This window comes from Phaenicophaeus curvirostris, chromosome 1 (assembly GCF_032191515.1).
Source record: "Phaenicophaeus curvirostris isolate KB17595 chromosome 1, BPBGC_Pcur_1.0, whole genome shotgun sequence".
NCBI lineage: Eukaryota > Metazoa > Chordata > Aves > Cuculiformes > Cuculidae > Phaenicophaeus > Phaenicophaeus curvirostris.
The window spans coordinates 58,068,034-58,087,186 of NC_091392.1; the positions used below are offsets into that span (position 1 = coordinate 58,068,034).

Consider the following 19,153-nt stretch of genomic DNA (forward strand, 5'->3'; position numbering starts at 1 on the left):
AGAACTCTTGAGCCAGAAGCAGATACAGGACATACATAACCTTCAGGGCTTTCTCTTCCAAATCTCTCCTTTAGACTGTGTAAACATTTAGCATCCGCAACATCCTCTGACAAGGAGTTTTGCAGGTGAACTACATGGTGTGATAAGAACCAAATTTTTGTTTCAAATAAGAGTCTTAGAAGTTTCATTTGACATCCCCCCTAATTCTTTAAACAGAAGACAAAGTGTGCAACAGCTATGCTATTCTCCACGCTTTTATAGGCCTCTGTTTGATCTTGCATCAATCTTCTCTTTCCAGCTAGAACTTGTTTATCAAAAAGCACTCAGATTATTTGATATTCAAAAGTAGCAGAACTAATCTGAAAAAAAAATTCACTTGGGTAAGTTTTCATTCCAAGAATTGTAAGAAAACTCGGTTCTCTGTGGCACAGTACAAGACAAGATTTTTTAAATGCCATAGGAAAGTATCGTTTCACATTCACTAATTTCACTGGGGTTTCCTAGTTTTGAATGAAAGAAAAAACTAAGACTGCGTTGTCAATATAAATTTTCTGTGGAAAGATGAAGCCTTCTCAAAACCTTCAAACTATCATTTTAGATTCCTTTCAGGAATCTGAAGATGGGAGTACAACTGCTCAAAAACAGCAATCCAACCAATTCCACTGAAATGGAAAGGGCATTCAACAAGAACCTCTTCTGAGGACTGCAGTTCAGGCATAGAGTTGTTCTTATCTGACTGAGAACTAGTCTCATTTGCAGAAACACTGTTAGTAAACTAACAATTTGTGACCTGGATCCAGATGATCGTCTTACCTGATTCCCTCCACTTTTTGGATTGACAAAAACCAGCAGTGGCTTCATGAGCGGAGAGGAGATAGGCTTTATCACAAATGGCCGACCTTTGTTATCCTGAGAAACAGAAGCAATAAAAAGCTTCAGTACATGCTACGTATGTTTTTCTACGTGCAGAAGACCCAACCAAGCTCTGATAAAACTACCTCAGGTACTGGAAATAGTACAGCCATGTTAATGTGGTGCTCACCTGGGACTAATTTATCCAGCCAAGACAACCTAGTAAGAAAATAACAGGGGGCAGGGCATGTGGGAAATTACTTCAGGCCCACACAAAACTATTTTAGAATTTTACTCAATGCTATATCCCACCCCAAAAAATATTCAAAAAGAATTAATAATGTGTCAGATAAAGTGCTATTTCTAATATGAAGAATTTCACAATGGAAAATAAAATAAGCCACTTATTTTACTAATTCCATCTACTAGACAAATTGTATGAGCATTTATTTGCAGATGATCTGCTCTTGAATTGTTGGCCTTGCTGCCTCTCCCCCTTTGAAGAGGTGGTACAGGTCAAACATGACACACAAGTGAGAAAGTTGTTTGCCTCCCTACTCCCTAGCTCTGCAGGACACCAAAGAGCCCAGTAGTGAAGGCACTCTCCTGGGCTGTGGCAAACATTCAAGTTTCTCATCTGTAGTCCTCCCACCACCAAAGTGAGGACCTTAACCAGAGAGTCACAGCTATGCAGAAGTGAGTTTCCCTCCACCTCTCCCATAAGGCTGTTGTTCATCCATATAACTAACCCACTAGGCAGGGACTGGAAGCAAGATCTTCTGTAAGTTAATTAGTAAGTCAAACAATCAGATCATTCACCTGTTTTCTCTCTCTGTGGCCCAGTTTTCACACAAGGAATATTTCCACTATGAGATCTCCCGGGTGAGACACCCTAAAACTGGCCAAATCTTTACATCAGCATGCTCACCATGGATTTCAACCCCAGTTTAAACCCCTGCTCTGCCTAGCGGAAATCAAGGGAATAAGCAGAGTCTCTTGCACCCCAAGTTAATGCTGTTTCATTAGGCTGCTGGTTCTTCTGGAGTCTGATATGTTATTTCTTAAAAAAAAAAATCAACTCATCAAATAGAAGTTCTCATACAAGTTTTATCATAACAAACAACAAATTCAATAGCATAGGCTTTTAAGTGGAAAAAAAAAAAATACAGACTGAAGTAAAAAGAATTAAACCTTAAAGTCTGCACATAGGCATTTAAGCAAAAGGAGCCTGATTTCCAAAGCACTTGAATACGTACTTCATTGCCTCTCTTGCTGGCTTTTCTTTTAAAAGATGTTCTCTTCTTTCGCCGTGTTGAAGTCTTTAATGAGTTCTACATCAAAAGAAAAAAGAATACATGAAAAGCAAAACAAAATTTAGAAGACAGGCCCAGATAGAGCCCCTTTACGAAGCTCTTCCATGCATGTCCACTTGGAGAATGAAAAGAGTATCTGGCACATGCTCGAGATTTAAATTACATGCGCTGCATGCTTTACACTTCCACACCACCGTTTATGGAGAAAGCCACACACGGAGACCAGACTGGTGCTTTGGAACTGGAAACTTTCCCACGCTGTGAGAGGGGGAAAAAGATCAGATGCTCCCATAGACTCACATAACACCACATGTTGTACCTGCCAACCCTCCCAATAGGGGTAGGAGACGCCCGTTTCCCCTTCGGGGCTCCAGTCTCCTGCCCAATCAGGCTCGTCTCCTGGTATGGAGACCACCTGCATAAAGATGTAATAAAAAACATGATAAATGAGATATTTTTCATGTTTTTTTTTTTTTTTCAGGAAAGAAAACAACAAGTTTTAGCTCTGGCAACCATTATGACTCAACATAACATAGGCCACCATGGCGTATGATGCCGGCGCTGTGGAATCAGTTTCAGCCTATCAAGAAACTTGTGTAATCTGCTAAGGAACAAACTGAATTGTTAACGTTAAAGGATTTGGGAAAGGGAGATGTTTGTGAGGTTTTTGTTTGCTCTTTTTAAATGACAACATCACTTAACTACACCAAAAAGAATCCATAAAACTGCTTGTATTTTTGCAAAACCTATTAAAATAGAACTTGCATCAACACTATTCTTCAGGCTGGCAATAGCCTGCTCGGGGATGCTGAACCAAAAAGTGTTCTGGTGTGATAAGAACAGTCCAAAAATGGGAATTTTACTTTACTTTCTTCATAGAAACACTAGGTTGGAAAAGACCTTTGAGATCATGTCCAACCATACTGGTTCACTACTAAATCATATCCTTAGGCACTTCATCTACCCAGCTTTTATATACCTCCAGAGATGGTGACTCAACCACCTCCTTGGGCAGCCTGTGCCAGTGCTTGATAACCCATTCAGTTAAGAAATTCTCCTAATGTCCAAGCTGAACTCCCCTGGCTCAACTTGAGGTCATTCTCTCTCATCCTATCACCTGTCACATGGGAGAAGATACCAGCACCCACCTCTCTACAACCTCTATTGAGATAGTTCTAGACAGCAATAAGGTCTCCTTTCAGCCTCCTCTTCTCTATGCTAAACAACCCCAGTTCCCTCAGCTGCTCCTCGTAAGGCTTGTTCTCCAGCCCCTTCATCAGCTTTGTTGCTATTCTCTGGACATGCTCCAGGACCTCAATGTCTTTCTTGTAATGAGGAGCCCCAAACTGAACACAGTATTCAAGATGTGGCCTTACCAATACCAAATACAGGGGCAGAATCACTTCCCTAGTCCTTCTGGCCATGCCGTTTCTGATGCCAGCCAAGATGCTGTTGGCCTCCTAGGCCACCTGGTCATGCTGCTGACTCATATTCAGCTGACCGCCAACCAACACCCCCAGGTCCTTCTCTGCCAGGCAGCTTTCCAGCCACTTTCCCAAGCCTGTAGCACTGCACAGGGTTGTTGCCCCAAGTGCAGGACCTTGCACATGGCCTTGTTAAAACCTCATGCCATTGGTCTCAGCCCCTTGGTCCAGACTGTTCAGATCCCTTTGCAGAGCCTCCCTACCCTCCAGCAGATCAACAATTCCTCCCAGCTTAGTGTCATCCACAAACTTACTAAGGGTACATTCAATCCCTTTATCCAGGTCATTGATAAAGATATCAAACAGAATCAGACCAAGTTTTTATTACTTTTATTCAGTAAATGAAGGAAACCTTAATGTTCTGCCTATGATTAAAATTTTGTATTGTAGGAAATACTGTAAATATTCTTTCAGTATTTCAGCTTTAAGACTAGCCATCACTGGGAAATAAAGTAACAGAATTGGAAGAAAACTTATGGATTTAATTTTTACTTCAAGATCCACTCAGCTCATTCAAAAGTTCACTTCTGTCCTGACCATATTCAAAAGTGTACCACTACTGAAAAAATTCAATGACCAGAGATTATCAAATCTCTAAGTAGTGATGTCTGTAATTTCAGAATTTCAAGACTTAAGTATGACACACCAGATACAGAAGTTAATGTTTCCACATCTCTGAGAAGTTAAGAAAAACTAACAGCTATCTAACTCACATACACAAGACACTGTCCTTTTTTTCACTCAGAGGAAGAGAAGCTTGCTGAAGAGCTCAAGGTCCCAAGCTTTTTGTCACCCCTCAGCATTCCTTGTGGACCAGGATATAGTCGTGCCTTGTTGCTTACTGAAAATGGTGAAGACAAGACAGCTCTGCAGAGCAATTATAGAACATTTGCCCTGTTAGGCCATATTTTGAAAAAATACACCTAAAGAAGTGCTTGTACTTTTCCCTACTCTGACACAAAGTGATCTTGAATGCATGAAAAACCATGAAGACTGCACTGATCACAAGACATGCATTGGCAATATCACCTGTATGATCCTTGCTTCACTAGTGTAGACAAAAGTGACTGACTGTAGACAAAAGTCATTATGTCAGTAGAAAGGTACAGAACATTACTCTCAAAGCTGCCTCCCATGGGGACCGTAGTCTAATTCCTCAGCCATTCTCTGATAAAGGATTCTCCCTGGAGTCAGGTAAAAGACAGGGTCAATCTAGTCCATCCACAGCCTTGCCAGCAGTCTGCTGAACGGTCATAAGCATACCAAAACTTTTCCTTTTACTTCAGTCTCTCCAGAGGTAAAATTCAAAATACTTATCCTGTTGGTAAAGTGCAGTGAATATGGCAGGCAAATACTGGTTTGTAACTCAAGTTTGGTATTACCTATACCTCTGGAAGAAGGACTGTACTTGTTATTCTATTTCCTCAATAGATGGAGTTAGGCGCAGTGAAGTTGCTCAGAAAAGGGCAAAGACAGTTCAGTAAAACCCTGTCTAATTTTAAAAGAATAGTTTAAAGACTGTTTACATGTAGTTGTCATTAAACCCCATTATAGCTTATCTATTTTCTTGCCTATGGGTGAGGTGGGAAGAAGCATACAGTTATAACAGAGAATCACTTCAAGTCTAAGCCTCCATTCACGATTATAACAAGTTTCATTTCCACACTTAAAAAGGCACTAAAGTATGCTACATCATAACTATGTTATTTCACCATTTTTTTAAACGTGCCTAGACATACAGCATTAAGAGAACCTGAAGCTTTGCTATGATGATTGCAACTGCTTGTCCATAGCAAATGAAAGGCAAAAAAGCTGCTTAAACATATGCAGGTTCTCTTTGCAAACATGCAGAAGAATAACAGCCAAGAATAATAATCAGTCTTCACGCACTTAAGTGAAGAAATAGATGCATACTACCTTGTCCACATAACAAGGTAATAACTATTTTATAAACATGTAATGTTATTCAGCGAAGTACCTGATAGCAAAGCATACCTTTAAATGGGAATCATTTGTAAATCCTAACTTGCCTCTAGAAAGGAAACCTCTCCTTTGTGGATGTCAGTTTGGCAGTCTTAAAAAGAGATTTCTGGTATTATTGAATGGGCAGTATAGTTCTCAGCAAGTTTAGCTAGATGAACAGAAGAATTGGAGTCCTCCTAGTATGGTGCTGGGTGGTGGGTCAAACAAATCCAGTGGACCCTTTCAACTTTTTCCTTTACAACATTTCAGCCTTCATTTTCAAAGGTTTTTAGCATGCTGGGCTTCACATCACTGAAATAATGAACCGCCTTTTGGAAGGTGAGCCTTGACAGTCTTCTGGTTGTTCAAAAACCACCATCAGGTAAGCCAGCTACACTCAGCAATTGAGGGAATAAAGAAATAAACCCAGACCTTTTCAAGGACCTCAAAGGAGGAGAAGAAGAAAACACCATGTTTACTCACCTTGGGCAGAAAAACTTAGAATTTTACAGTTTCTGCCTTTGCCTTTCCAAACAGAAGACAGACTGAATCAGTAAGGACATCAGTCAGATCTTCTTTATTGTCTACTTTTCTCCCACAGTGTAAGAACAAAGCAAGTCCATTTTTAGAGCTAACACCACTTGGGCTACCAATCCTCAACTATAACAAAATATCACTAGTCAGCACAGGTAACCTGCTTTTGCAAAGACAGAGATAGAATTGATTTGAACCCCAGGAAATCAGAGCTGGTGTCAAAGTGCTGCTAACACAGTACAGCAACACTGGAAATCAGTAAAGAAGTTGCAGGAGTGGTTCAAGTCATGAGTAACATGGAATATGTATTGGGAGTTTTTCATGTAAAAGGGTCATTACATACAGGGCTACCACCGTTCCCGAAGCTATTTGAATCACACTAAATACTCTTCATCTTGTAATCAATTGCTTTCAAGAAGCAAAAGCTCCCAATTTTGAACATAGATTGTCAGCGGACATTTGTCCTTAACCAATTAGCACACGATGCTTCACTACCACGTTGCTCATAATCAGAGGTGGAGAGTGCTCTTTTTTCAAGCCCAGTATTTGAAAGGTGGTGACCCACGTACAAAATAAGCATGGAAAACCATTTTTGTAGCAAGAAAAATAAGAATTTAAAATCAGGACAAGATTCTGCTACAAAAAGCCATCTTATTTGCTTAAAAGAAACAACCAACAAACATGATGAAGGAACCACTAGAATCAAACTGATATGAGTAGGAAATTCAGTTCAGGAGTTGCCTGTGACCAATGTAAGTAGTAAATTAGAGCTGAGGAAATATTTTGTTACAAAAAGGCTTCTAGCCAAATCTATTCCAATTATGGAATAACTGAAAAACAGATTGCTGATTACACATTTATTTACTATCTGAATTTACTAAAATTTGAGAGTATTTGTTTGCATTCTGTTGCGTGAATGCAGTGAATATTTCACAGTGTTTACAAAACATTCATATAGGGTGAAGAGGATCATAATATATAGAAGCAGAGCTGGCCAGAAACAGCAGGAGAGCAGAAAATACTCTTAAGAAAAAATAATAAATAACAAATGCCAAAGAAACCTTTTTTCTCAGAGTCAAGGCAGCTAGACATCTTGCCTACTCTCGCTGGACCTAAAGGAAAAATTATAGTCTCTTTGGTCAACTATTTGATTACGCCATATGTATATTTCTCCTTACTACCCTGTCTTTAATATCCAGCTTGTTATAAATGCTACTCATACACAAATCTGACAGTCTTATCCCTAGACTGGAACAAAAAACTAAGCAGTGTCATAACTTAGACCTTTTTCCAATTTCCTGGGACTAATTTTGTCTTATTGCCTTGCCTACATACTGAACTCCTCAGCTTCTTATTGACATCCAGGACAGAGACAGAAAGCCCTGGGTCACTTACCAAGAATTGCAAAACTATCATTAAGAACCATATATCACTACCCTATAAAACCAGCATTCCTGTCAATGGAGGAAAATTACAAGAAAAAGTGAGTAGGAAGTTTCAACACTCCAAACACTATTTATTTCAGAAAAATAACTTGTCTCAGTTCATCTAAAATAAAACCTTTACCAGCACTTCTGACTCACTAGTACATTCAGTGTTTGTAGCCTGAGGTGAAAACAGGCTTTCAAAGAAAAAAAAAATTAACTTCTTGCATTATAGCACTATGTGAATCCTTCCTTAATTTTTGGCCAGCTCTTTTGGATACCTTTTCTCACTGTTGTGTTCATCAGTGAATTTTTCTCTCCAAGACACATCACAACCATTACAAAATCTTTGAAGGATAATGCTAGTTACTTGCAACTAAATTATCACGTGAGTTTACTGCTGACATTCAGCAAGCACTGATGTAAATAAGACATGATTGTATAAATGCCATTGATAGCTAATTCAGAGGGATGCCAGTCCAGCCACAGCCAATTTTTACTTCAGTTCAAGTTTGTGAACAGTTATTCCCTGTATTTGCTCAGCTCTATTTAATGAAACGTGCTTGACTGCCTACAACACAGGATTTCTTGCAGTATGCTTGCTGAACTCACAGTTACAGGAACAAATCTGAGCTGGATTTGCTCAGAACAAAAGTTGTGTTTGTTGCTAATCACCCCAAACAGGGAAATCTGCTGAAGGGCTGGATGGAAGGGTGGGAGGATACAGGTTCATAATCACCATGGATGTATGCTGGGTTTCAGGGATAGGGACAAGGTTGAAGGAGCATGCCTTAGTGAAGGAGTACCAAGCAGTGAAGCCAGGCTGGCCCTGTGCAGCCATACAGCTTCAGAAACAGACATCAGCATGCAGTTACCTGAGGTTTCTTCACCTTAATGATCCAGGTGGGAGGCACAATGACAGCAGCGTGAGCCCCCAAGGAACACGGCTCCTCGATGTGATGAAGCATGAAACAGGTGACTTTGTTATGAAACTGGAAGAAAGGACATAGAGTCATTAAAGTGGTCAAGAAAGACAAAGGGGAAGACAGAGAGGAAGAAGGTGATGGTACAAAAACTGAAGCAGTGTTCCCAGCTGCACCGTATTCAAGTCATTCAAACGATGGAGGTTTTGGAATGCATAACTAAACATCATCTTCCCTAGACAAGTCTTATTACAAAAAGAAAAGAAAAAAAAAAGAAAAAAAGAAAAAAAAAAGAGGAACATGAGTGGTACTGGGAGGTGGCCAGCAACTACATTGTGCAGTAATATTCTTCTCCTAGAGGACTCATGTCAGCCAGGTGAAGTTATGGTATCTTTGAGCAAAAGGAACAGAAATGGAAAAACTGGGAGTGATTCATAGAGAAGGAACCCCAAGAGCCAGGGAAAAAGAAATGCTTGCAGTGGAGCCACTCAATGAAACTGCTACCAGTCTCCCTGAGTACTGTTCACTTACCGCCAGCTTGCACCAGGAACAACTGATGGCCACAATCTCTTTACTATGGAAGGAAAATTTCTGCTGAAAGCCCTAGAATAAGCAGGGGGAAAAAAAAAAAAGATTAAATTCCTTTTGACTAAAGAAAATTTACACTTTTAACTCTTGCCAGGTGACTGCGCTAGACTAAATCAATTCATTGAAGTCAGATAGATTGGTTCAGCCTCAAAGTTCTCAGATACCAAACAGATTTGGAAGGGGATAAAACAATGACAGGATTCATAGAGAAGGTTCTTCAACCGGAGAATTTTCACACACACTTTTGAAAATACTTCTCCAAAATTTTATGCTTTTTCTTATATCTTGTAATTGAAAACAAAGGAAGAAACAGAGATAGAATACCTACTTTAATGGATTTCTACAGACTAACAGATTCAGATATCCTGTTGAACAAAACATTCTCTTATTGCAGTCTTGTTTGTTCTGAATATAAAAAAATAATTTAAAATTTTCCTTCCCCCTCCCTTTCTTTCTCACTTTTTTTTTTTTTTAATATAGTGGAACAAATTACAACGTCTGTGTGGAAATGTTCTGACTGGGCAATTAAGTTCCTTGTTCTACTGAGCTGACTCAGATGAAAATTTTGTAGAACTTACTAAAAAAAGCCAAGATGGTCTGATCCAGATTAAACAGACAAAAGAAATTATTTCTTTCTAGTTTTAAAGAGGAAAAGAAAGCCCGCTATTACCAGCAAATATGGGATTTTATTCTCCCACAAAAGAACTTCATTTTATAGAGTGCAGTTTCAACAGACATACCATTTTGCTCTAAATTCTAAGGCTGGAAAAGACCACTGTGTCATACACGCCCTTCTTGCATATACCACAGGCAACAAATGGTAAGTTACAGAGTAAATAATTGTGTTCAGTTAATACTTATTTTAGCCAGTGGAAGAATTTATGCATGTTGATGGCTGCAGAGGTGGGAAGTCTGGAACATCATTGAACAGTTCTTCATAGTCACTGTCACTGCTTAAATTTCTGATTTACAGCCATCTGGATCCTTTATTCAGTGGCTCCTATCAAGCTTCTCTCTACTACATTAACTGGTCCATACTGCCCAGAATTTTCTAATTTGGTGTCTCGGTGAAGTCATGAATTCGTGTGCCATTTTTCTTTTTGATAAACTGAGTTTACCTAAATCTCCTCCATGCTGTGTAATGCCCAAGACCCAATGCAAAGAGTCATAATCTGATTTAGTAACATCTAACAGGATATTGGCTCACTGCTTCTATAATTATGGTCCTTCTTAGCTGCTGTGGAAAGGATAGAAAGATAGACATCTGCAGGAAGAATAGGCCTATTAGGGCTCAGTGTAATGACAGTGTCAAGCACACTGAGAAGAATTAAGTGAACAACTGAAAACTCATCCAGACATGCACTGCACTGGTCTTTTTAAATGAGGGATTGAGTTGCAATCTGCCCATATGTAGTAGCTGAGGACAACCCTATCATTACTCCGAAAAGGAGGCAGCTCTACCCATCTGACTGCCATGCAGAAGTGCTTATTGTTGCTTCTTCTTCAGGTGTCCACAGCATGTATTCAAAAACCAGCTTGTCAGATGGATCACACCACCAACTAAGGCCGATTCCTAAAAGGGCTTGTGTCATCTCTACCTAGATTTTTTTATTTTTTTAATCTCTTCCCAAATGCCTCAGATTTTACATTCGGAGAAATTCATGAAGATGGTGATTTGGCATGTTCAGGTTTAGTAACAGAGCATCAAACAGCTTCACAAAGACAAGCTCGCCAGCTGCTTCTGGGTGGCAGATCCAGTCTACCATTCAGTCTCAGTACAAGAACAAACACAGTGGTGGTACATATTATATGAGTGCCAGAAGAAAAGTCTGATGTTGGACAAAATGCTCTATTCTTAATCACTTACACTAGCGCTTAATGTCTCTCAGAAATCTCACTCTTCCTTATCCCAAGGTTTATTTATATATTTATATATTTATATATATATATATTTCAGCCCCTCACAGGAATAAAATGTTTTAGTTTGTTCTGCTTTGTAACAACCAGGGGAGAAATTCTTTTCTCCACAGATCTCCACTAATAAACCCTAAATTTCAGTATACTAATTCCACAACCCATCAGTGGTGTATTTTAAACATATGGACTAAGCAGCTTGTCTGGTTCTGGATGGACCATTTTTCATTTATTCAGTAAGCCATTTGGCTTTTAGGGAGTCATTAGAGAAAATGATACAGCAATAAAAACATATTAATGATAAGTAGCAATAAAACACCAGTTTTCTTCCTCCAATTGCTTTACAAATGTGAGCTAATTCTTCCCAAGGATACCTTTGAGGCAAAATAGCAATTATTTGAGAACTAACTTTTCAAATAAAGGAACTGATAAACTAAAGCAATGCACTGCAGGTCACAACGAGATTTGATAGGGACTGTCACCTTGAAACACCGGAGCCCCCCTGTATTTCATCAAAAATTATCTCTTCTGCCTTCTCTTAATTAGAAGGAAAACGAAAACTCAGCTATCTTTTCCTGGGTCATGCAGAGGTTTTGCACAAATTAAGAAATTTAGGGCTAGAAAATTGATTCCACCTTTGTGAGAATATCAGCTGAATAGCATCTGATTAGACCCAATTCACTGGCACCTGATTCCTGTACAACACATGAAATCCTGCACTGTGAGCTCCTTCTGTGCTAATAAACAGTTGTGCGTACAAGAGGAAAGATATTTGGAGGAAAATGTAACCTGAACCCCCAGCCTGTGTAGGTGATTACAATCTGTCTCAGTCGGGATCAAAGTCCACATTAATATAGACACTCATGCACATAAACAAAGGACATTTGTTTAACTAATTCCTTTGTGTTTGGGTTATATTTTCAAATGTATGTATCACTAAAGAGTATTTTCACATCAGTGGTAGGGCTATTAATAATTTCTTTGGTATATATTTTCCTATGATATTTATTCCCTTTTTGAGGCTCTCAGAGATATTCCAACACAACATCACTGTGGGAGAGCCAGGTATTATTAGAAATCAAATACAGACAGCAACAGAAGCACTTTGATGGCGATCTCTGCTAAAATAACAAAGAAATAGAATTACCTTTAAATACTAGAAATGTCCTGTGGACTGAATGGCATAATAGTTGCAGAGTCAACTTTCAATTAAGTTTAATCTAAAGGAATTCAGTTCATTTGCTGTAAGACTGTCCCACATGTGAATCGTGCTAAGTGATAACAATCAGGAAAATTCATTCCAAACTGCACTTCTGATTTTATGTGGAACACATCTTGGTTCTACAGCTCTCAGGAAGCATCAGCGGTGGCACAGAATGCATACAAAATATAAAGCCACAAAGTCACGTTAAGGATGCCGGGCAGCATTAATTATGTTCCATTGGCTTATGATTTGAAGCATGAGATTAGTATACACTAAATCCATTCTTTACTCGAACGCTAACAATCATTAAAACACTTAAGCATCCAGTTCCAGCCATGGGATAAAAATAACATTACACAATGAGATCTATCAGAATCATTAGGTATTCTATGATTAATGCTATCTTTTATTGCTCTGGATTTACTGCCACACCATTTCAACAATGGTTTCCCATTGCTTGCATGAAAAGAGAATGAAAAGACAGTTCTTGTTCAGAGGAATAAGAAACGTAACAGCAGACCACAAAACAGACAAGTATTTTCCTCTAATGCAAGACTGTTGGGCCAATAAATACAATAGAACTTTCTTCTTGTTATCATTTTCCCCTAACGCTTTCTGTTTCTTGACAAAGACCTACTCTACTACAACCATGTTTGTCTTAACTGAGTATTTAAGGGGAAAACTCTGATTTCCTCTGAATTTCTCCACGTTGGTCAGGACTGACAGGTATTATAGGATGGACTGGTCACATTGCCCATGTGAACACACACAGCACAGGTTCCGATATGATAAGGAGTAAGTACTCCCACTGCAAAATCAACTCAGTTTTCCAGAGGAGATCCAGGCCAAAATGGCAGAGAAGACGGCAATATCCCTGCAAAGTCACACCCAAAGAATGCTGTATTTATTGCACTGTTCTCATGCTATTTGCTATAAAAAGGCATCACACTTTTATTGCATGCCTTGTTGTAGACGGTGATCTACATCAGAGTGAAGACACAAGTCTGATTTTCCTCTGACTTAAGTGCTGTAACATGGAGACAAGACCCAGTTTTTCCTACTAGTTCACGTTAACAAGGAGGCAAAAGTATGATATAGTCCTAGGGAAAGGAAATTAAACCCCTACATTAATTTAATTTTTAAGTATCTGTCAACAGATTTCAGAGGCTCATAATGTTTCAGAAGAAAGGTCTTCAGTAGCTAAGGAACTTCTTACCCATTTTTACAGCCTTTTAGAAATTAAATTTTATAACCTATACAAGGGAGGAAACGTGAAATAGTCTTAAACTTAGAGTCTGCCTAGGCAGAAAGAAAGCAATGCCACTACAAGAATGCCATATTGGCACAGGGCTAGCTGAAAGAAGGAAGAAGCTTATGGAGCCACACACTTCCTCGTCATCATTTTCAGCAGCCAGGGTAGTGCAATGTCCCAGGACATGCAATGAGCTCATTCCTACAGATGCAACAGCCTTTTCTCTTCCCACATGGAAAGAGCCTTTAAAAGAGACATGCTTAACAGAGAAAAAATTCAGTGATTAGAAGGACCTACTGGCTACCCTGAATTCATAAGTGCCCAGTGTTGTGCTTGTGCTGCACCAAAAATCTTACCTTTCCACACTGCTTACATTTCCCCTCCTGCCTCCGCCTGTGCACCCAGTGGTGTCTGACAAAGTTCTGCAAAAGAAGGACAAGAAGATATGTTATAGGAAGCAACAGCAGCTTGTACTCAAGAGTATCATCTGTGTGAAACTGTTTTACAGGCACCAAAGGAAATGCCCCTTCAGCCAATGCAATCGTATCTGGAACAAAATGCAGCAGTCCCCACCCAAAACCCCAGACACAACCAAAACTGGAGGAGGAATAAGGACGAGATGGTGTTCTTTATCCATGATGAAATGCTGCCAGAACTAGTGTACTCTTCTACAGAAATAAGAATGTTCATTACATGATGCAGAGATAATCATCACCTAAATACAGGGCTCAGCACTGCTGTATCCAGCCATAATGCGTGGTTCACCACTGTTGTGCTTGGAAATCCAACAAAATCACAAGTCAATGCAGGAGAAGGGAAGGAGGGGAGGGAGTAGTTATTGAATTAGCCTCTTCTCATCTGGAGTATTGACACACTGGATGGCAGCAAGAGATAGGAAGGCGAACATGATTGTTGCCCCTGCTTCTGTGCAGGCAAGGAGGTTGGAAGGGATCTGGCCAGTGCCACACTTATGCTAGCCGACGTTGAACCATTGATGTGGTGGAGAATTGACCTACCTCTGCTAAGAGCAAGCTGGCCAGCAAATCAACTATAAAAGTTAAGAGGTGTTTTTGAAACACTGGCTTCTAACTAGCTGAGAGAGACATATAAATAAATCAATAACAACAATAAATACCCAGCACTCTCAAGGGAGCTGATCTTAATACAGTAGCTGGAAACAAATCATAAGGTTATTGAATGACAGATTTTTTTACTAAAAAAGAAACCTAAAATATCTTAGAACACTAGAGTTACTTCTAGAAAAAAAAAAGAAGGGAGAGGCAAGTGGAAGGAGAAGAAAAGAGAAAATAAAAAATACTAGTTCAAAGGTCAGAAAGAAGAAAAACAAATTTTTTTTTTTAAAAAAAAAAGACAATAGCTGAATGAATGTGAAAAGGGACCATAGAAAGATAAAATGGTTTCTGTCAGTGTAAGTGATGGAGTACTTCATGCCTAGAATTCATTTAATTTTTATTCTGGGGAGAACATGCCCACTGGGAACCAACACTCTGCCTAAGAATTCTCTGAACCTAAAAGCACTGCTACAGCTCTATGCCAGGTAGATCAGCACACAAATCAAATGAAAAGTAATTGTCATTTGTCCATTACTTACTTCTCTTGGAGATCTGGAGCCTCCTTCTCGGAAAGTTGGTTTGCAGCGAAAATTAATCTGGCATTAAAATAAAGCTGTTAGAACTGAACGTGAGCTGAGAGACAATTCATTCCAATATGTTGATCTAGGCCAGATTTCCAAAATATTTATTATCTATCAAAATATTAGCTTCACTAGCTGAACAAAGTACCTTACCTGAATGCCAGAAAATCTCTTTTAATATCCCATAATAATTCTTGCTTGATATCTACACATCCCCCATCTTCACCAATGCTACTGCTGCCTGCTCAGTTCAACTATTTGAACTGTCTCCCCCCTTGCCTAGGAGAAAACAGCTTCATCTGTGTTTTTTTCTGAAAGACACTATTTGCAACCAAAGTGGCCTTAAACTGAGGTCCCAAAATTAAGAGGAGCTGGGAATCTAACAATGCCTGACCTTTTTGCACATCCCAGTTTTATGCCTTCATAAAGAATATCTGTGGAGAAATCTCAAATCACCTGACGAACTGCAAAAATTACCGTATTTTTCTACCTTTTCCTTAGATCGGGCAGCTTTTATCCACTTCCCCAACCACAAGCCATTTGGGAAGCATTGTACTGCCCCATGCAGTGACATTGTCTCCTTCAGATGGGAGAGGAAAGGCAGAAAGAAGGCAACAAAAGCTTCCATGAAAATGGAAAACACGTTTTGGTAGGTGAAGAGAAAAACCATTTAACAAACAACAAGGAGGTCTATGAGAAAAACCCAAAATCTATTGAGAAAAGACAAATAAGAGCAGGGGGGTGTAAAGAAGAAAAATAAAAACCATACTGAAGAAGAGAGAGGCATGGGAAAAGGCTGAACAATACGTGAGGTAAAGATGCACTCAGAGAAATGGATTCAAGTGTATGTTGACTAGCCCTTAAAGAATAAAACACTTAAGAGTACTGCACACCTATGCTTTTGTTGAAGGTAGAAGGATAAATACAAACACTCCCCTTCCCATATAAATAAGTTCTTCCCTCATTTAACAGTGGTCTTCAAAATAATAGTTCAAGAGAAGCAAAAAAAAGGAAAAAAAAACACCCAAAGGAGCAGCAAACAATATGTATTACTTAAGAATAAATGAAAGCCATAGCACTATTAAGTCCTCCTCCATTGCTCTTCATCTGGAATTGCAATTTACTGTTCCACTACTGAGTTGTGGCAGGCTGGAAAGACTCTCAGCTTATATTTATTGTACTTACAACTTAGAGAGGGCCAAGCAGAAGACTCAGGTACCAGTTTTAAACTCCACAGGGCTTACAAGGGATGCAGACTTTATAATAATCCTCTGCCAAGAGGTGAATTTTATCATATCCAGAATGGCACAAACAAGCTCAGAATGAGTTTGCTCTAATTGCCCATTTGCTCTGCGTCTGGCAATGCCAGCTCGCTGGGATACGGAGAATAAGCGCTGATAATAATGAAGGAAGTAATAAAAAATTCACTGGTAATATTTTGTGCTGGAAGCATGTGCTAATGCTAATTCCACTGTGGGTATAAGAAGGGGGAGTGGAAATGGTGCCTTTCCAACTTGGTTTATGTCAATAACTGTAACATTTTGTCAACACAAGTCCAAATACTTAGAAAGGAAAAGCCTCTTTCTAAAAGTTGCTGCTAAAAATCTGTTATGCATCAACTTAATTTATGGAACAACATGGCAAAATGTACAGGAGTGAAAAAGAAGCTCTAATGAAATCAAGACAGAAATTCCCACTCATATTTTACATATCTCCCACCAGGAAAGAAAGAGTGAGGGAAAATTTCTTTCACACATTAAAATTTAGGCATAACAAAGACAAATCAATGATGGGAAAAGCTATCCTATAGGCACTTGAGGGGGGACAAAGGCTCCTTGAAGAAATTGAGACGCAGGACAGATGCTGGAAAAATATTGGCACTATAAAGGAAAGGTTTTATGTTTTCCATTTTAGCAGCAAACACTGAATTTCTGAGTTTTTGTGGACAAAACAGTGCACTCAAGTAAACAGAGAGAAAAATGTTCACAGTAGCAACTCATGCTCCGTTGCTCATAGTAAATACAGCAGTCACAAGATGAATTGTATGCTGGGTTTAGTTGAAGAACTTCAAAAGGGCAATTTTTTGCATGACAGGATGCTGTATTTTCTAGCTTCAATTTTCAGACTAGAAGTAGAGGGAAATTATTTTTTAATCATAAAAATTGTGAAAGCATTCTGTGGTGTTTTGGTTTTTTTAATGGTTGACAGGGTTTGAAGAAATCTGTTTTAAAACACAAGCTGGAATTTTAGTGCAATTTTTTAAGAAGTATATTGTCAGAACAGCTATAAAAACCTACTTTAGCATATGGTGTTTTCCACACTGAAACCTCGCTGAAAGAAATAAATGAATGTTGTTCAGGTTAGGCTCCAGAAGATGGCAATGTCTTACCTTCTCTAACTGTTCCATGCACGCATTGTGGACCACAATCTTGCAGGCAGCACACTTCCTCCGCAGCGCAGATTTCTGCAATAGAAAAGGGAGACGTGTGGAGGTGCCCTGTTCCCAGCAAGGGGGGGAAATGTTAGCTGTGAAACAGGAGATGCTTCTCTCCTTATGCAACATATATTTTTCTTCTCTCGGTGCTCCCAACTGTTCTGTATATTGAAAAAAATCTCTGAAACTCTTCCAGTCAAGAACTGAACTTTCTGAAAAAGACAGAGCCATGGTACTCCAGCTTTTGAACTAGAAGTAAAAAGCTCACTCTGGTTAGTAGATTAAGCTGTTACAGTACAGACCATAGATGTAAAAGCAAGCATTCTTCAAAGATGATCAGCAGCACCAGTAAAAGGAGGAAAAACCATACATGCAAACGGGAAAACTCAAACAACTGCAGAAGAGTATGTAATTTCATGCTTATCATACAATATTTAATTTGATGAGCCTGACCATTGCCTTGCAGAAAAACATTGGGTACTTGGGTCATTTAGCAGAGAATGATAGCTTTCTCACAGAATGTTGTTAAATCCTTATGAAATGTTACAGCAGGGACAAAATTCTCAACCTAATTATGCTGGTTAGTTTTATTAATTTCAGTAGAGCTTTTAAAATAATTTCCATTAAAACCCCTGGGCCAAAGTGTATCAAAGGCAAGAGAATACATGTAGGAAAGAGAGAATATATTTACTTTTTTTCTTGCATATACTTAATTTAATAAACCAGATGGAATTAATTTCCATACAAGTTTAATTTATAGACTTGTGCTTGAGGATCAGAAACATATAAACACAGAGCAGGTTGACATGGATTTGCTTCAGATTTTTACATTCAATTTATTGATGTTCATTTAAGTCTGTAATGAATTATTTATTCAGAATTTTCAATATATTTTAAATAAACCCAAGAATAAACAGGGAACACAGCTTCGGCTCATATTATAGAATAATTATTATAATTTTAGTGAGTCTCATAATTATGAGTCTCAATTATCTGGAAACATTCTAACTGTGCATGTTCCAACACATGTGGAGTGTTGTTCTAATGTTTCACCTGCAGAATTGTGATATTAAATAAAAGGATAAGTTTTCATAGGCTTTGTGACTTGTTAACTTTAAGTACATATTTAGTCTCTGTTTACCAGAATTTTGAGACAGCATATAGGTTCCAATCCCTAAGATGAAAAACTACAAAAAGCAAACAAAAGTAACACCTCAGGAGCAGCAATTTTTTTAATATCTTGCTTTTTAAGTTATTTTCATGATTTCTGAATGCTGGTAACACTGCAAGTAGTTACAACCCATCTATAGTGAGACTACTAAAAATTCAGACTTTTCCATTACTTCTAACTAGTCAATTCTATATTCCCAAGATTATTTGTACAGGCTAACATTTCATGCTAAGTCTGTGCAGCTACAACTTAATTATTTCTCACCAATTCTCCACTGAAAACATTTGATCTTAAGTAGTTTATATGTAAAAGAGCTAAGTCAAAGGAAGATCAGGATAGGCAAGGAAAGATGCGATATCTTCAAAAGAATCAAACTGGAAAAGCATTAGCCTTTTGATAAATCAGGTTAAACAAACCACAACTGAGGTTAACTGGATTTTCATT

The 19,153-nt window shown here is 38.7% G+C and overlaps 1 protein-coding gene across 1 annotated transcript in view; it reads right to left on the reverse strand.

The window, feature by feature from the left end:
• The window catches only part of DGKI (diacylglycerol kinase iota), a 211,797-nt gene that overhangs the window by 103,551 nt on the left and 89,093 nt on the right, over positions 1-19,153 (reverse strand). Inside the window, exons 4-11 of the mRNA XM_069859033.1 lie at positions 17,494-17,568; positions 15,063-15,119; positions 13,807-13,872; positions 9,024-9,095; positions 8,445-8,561; positions 2,485-2,580; positions 2,109-2,183; positions 814-909 (exon numbers count right to left, since the gene is read on the reverse strand). Coding sequence (XP_069715134.1) covers positions 814-909; positions 2,109-2,183; positions 2,485-2,580; positions 8,445-8,561; positions 9,024-9,095; positions 13,807-13,872; positions 15,063-15,119; positions 17,494-17,568 — 654 coding nt within the window. The remainder of the gene's footprint in view (positions 1-813; positions 910-2,108; positions 2,184-2,484; positions 2,581-8,444; positions 8,562-9,023; positions 9,096-13,806; positions 13,873-15,062; positions 15,120-17,493; positions 17,569-19,153) is intronic.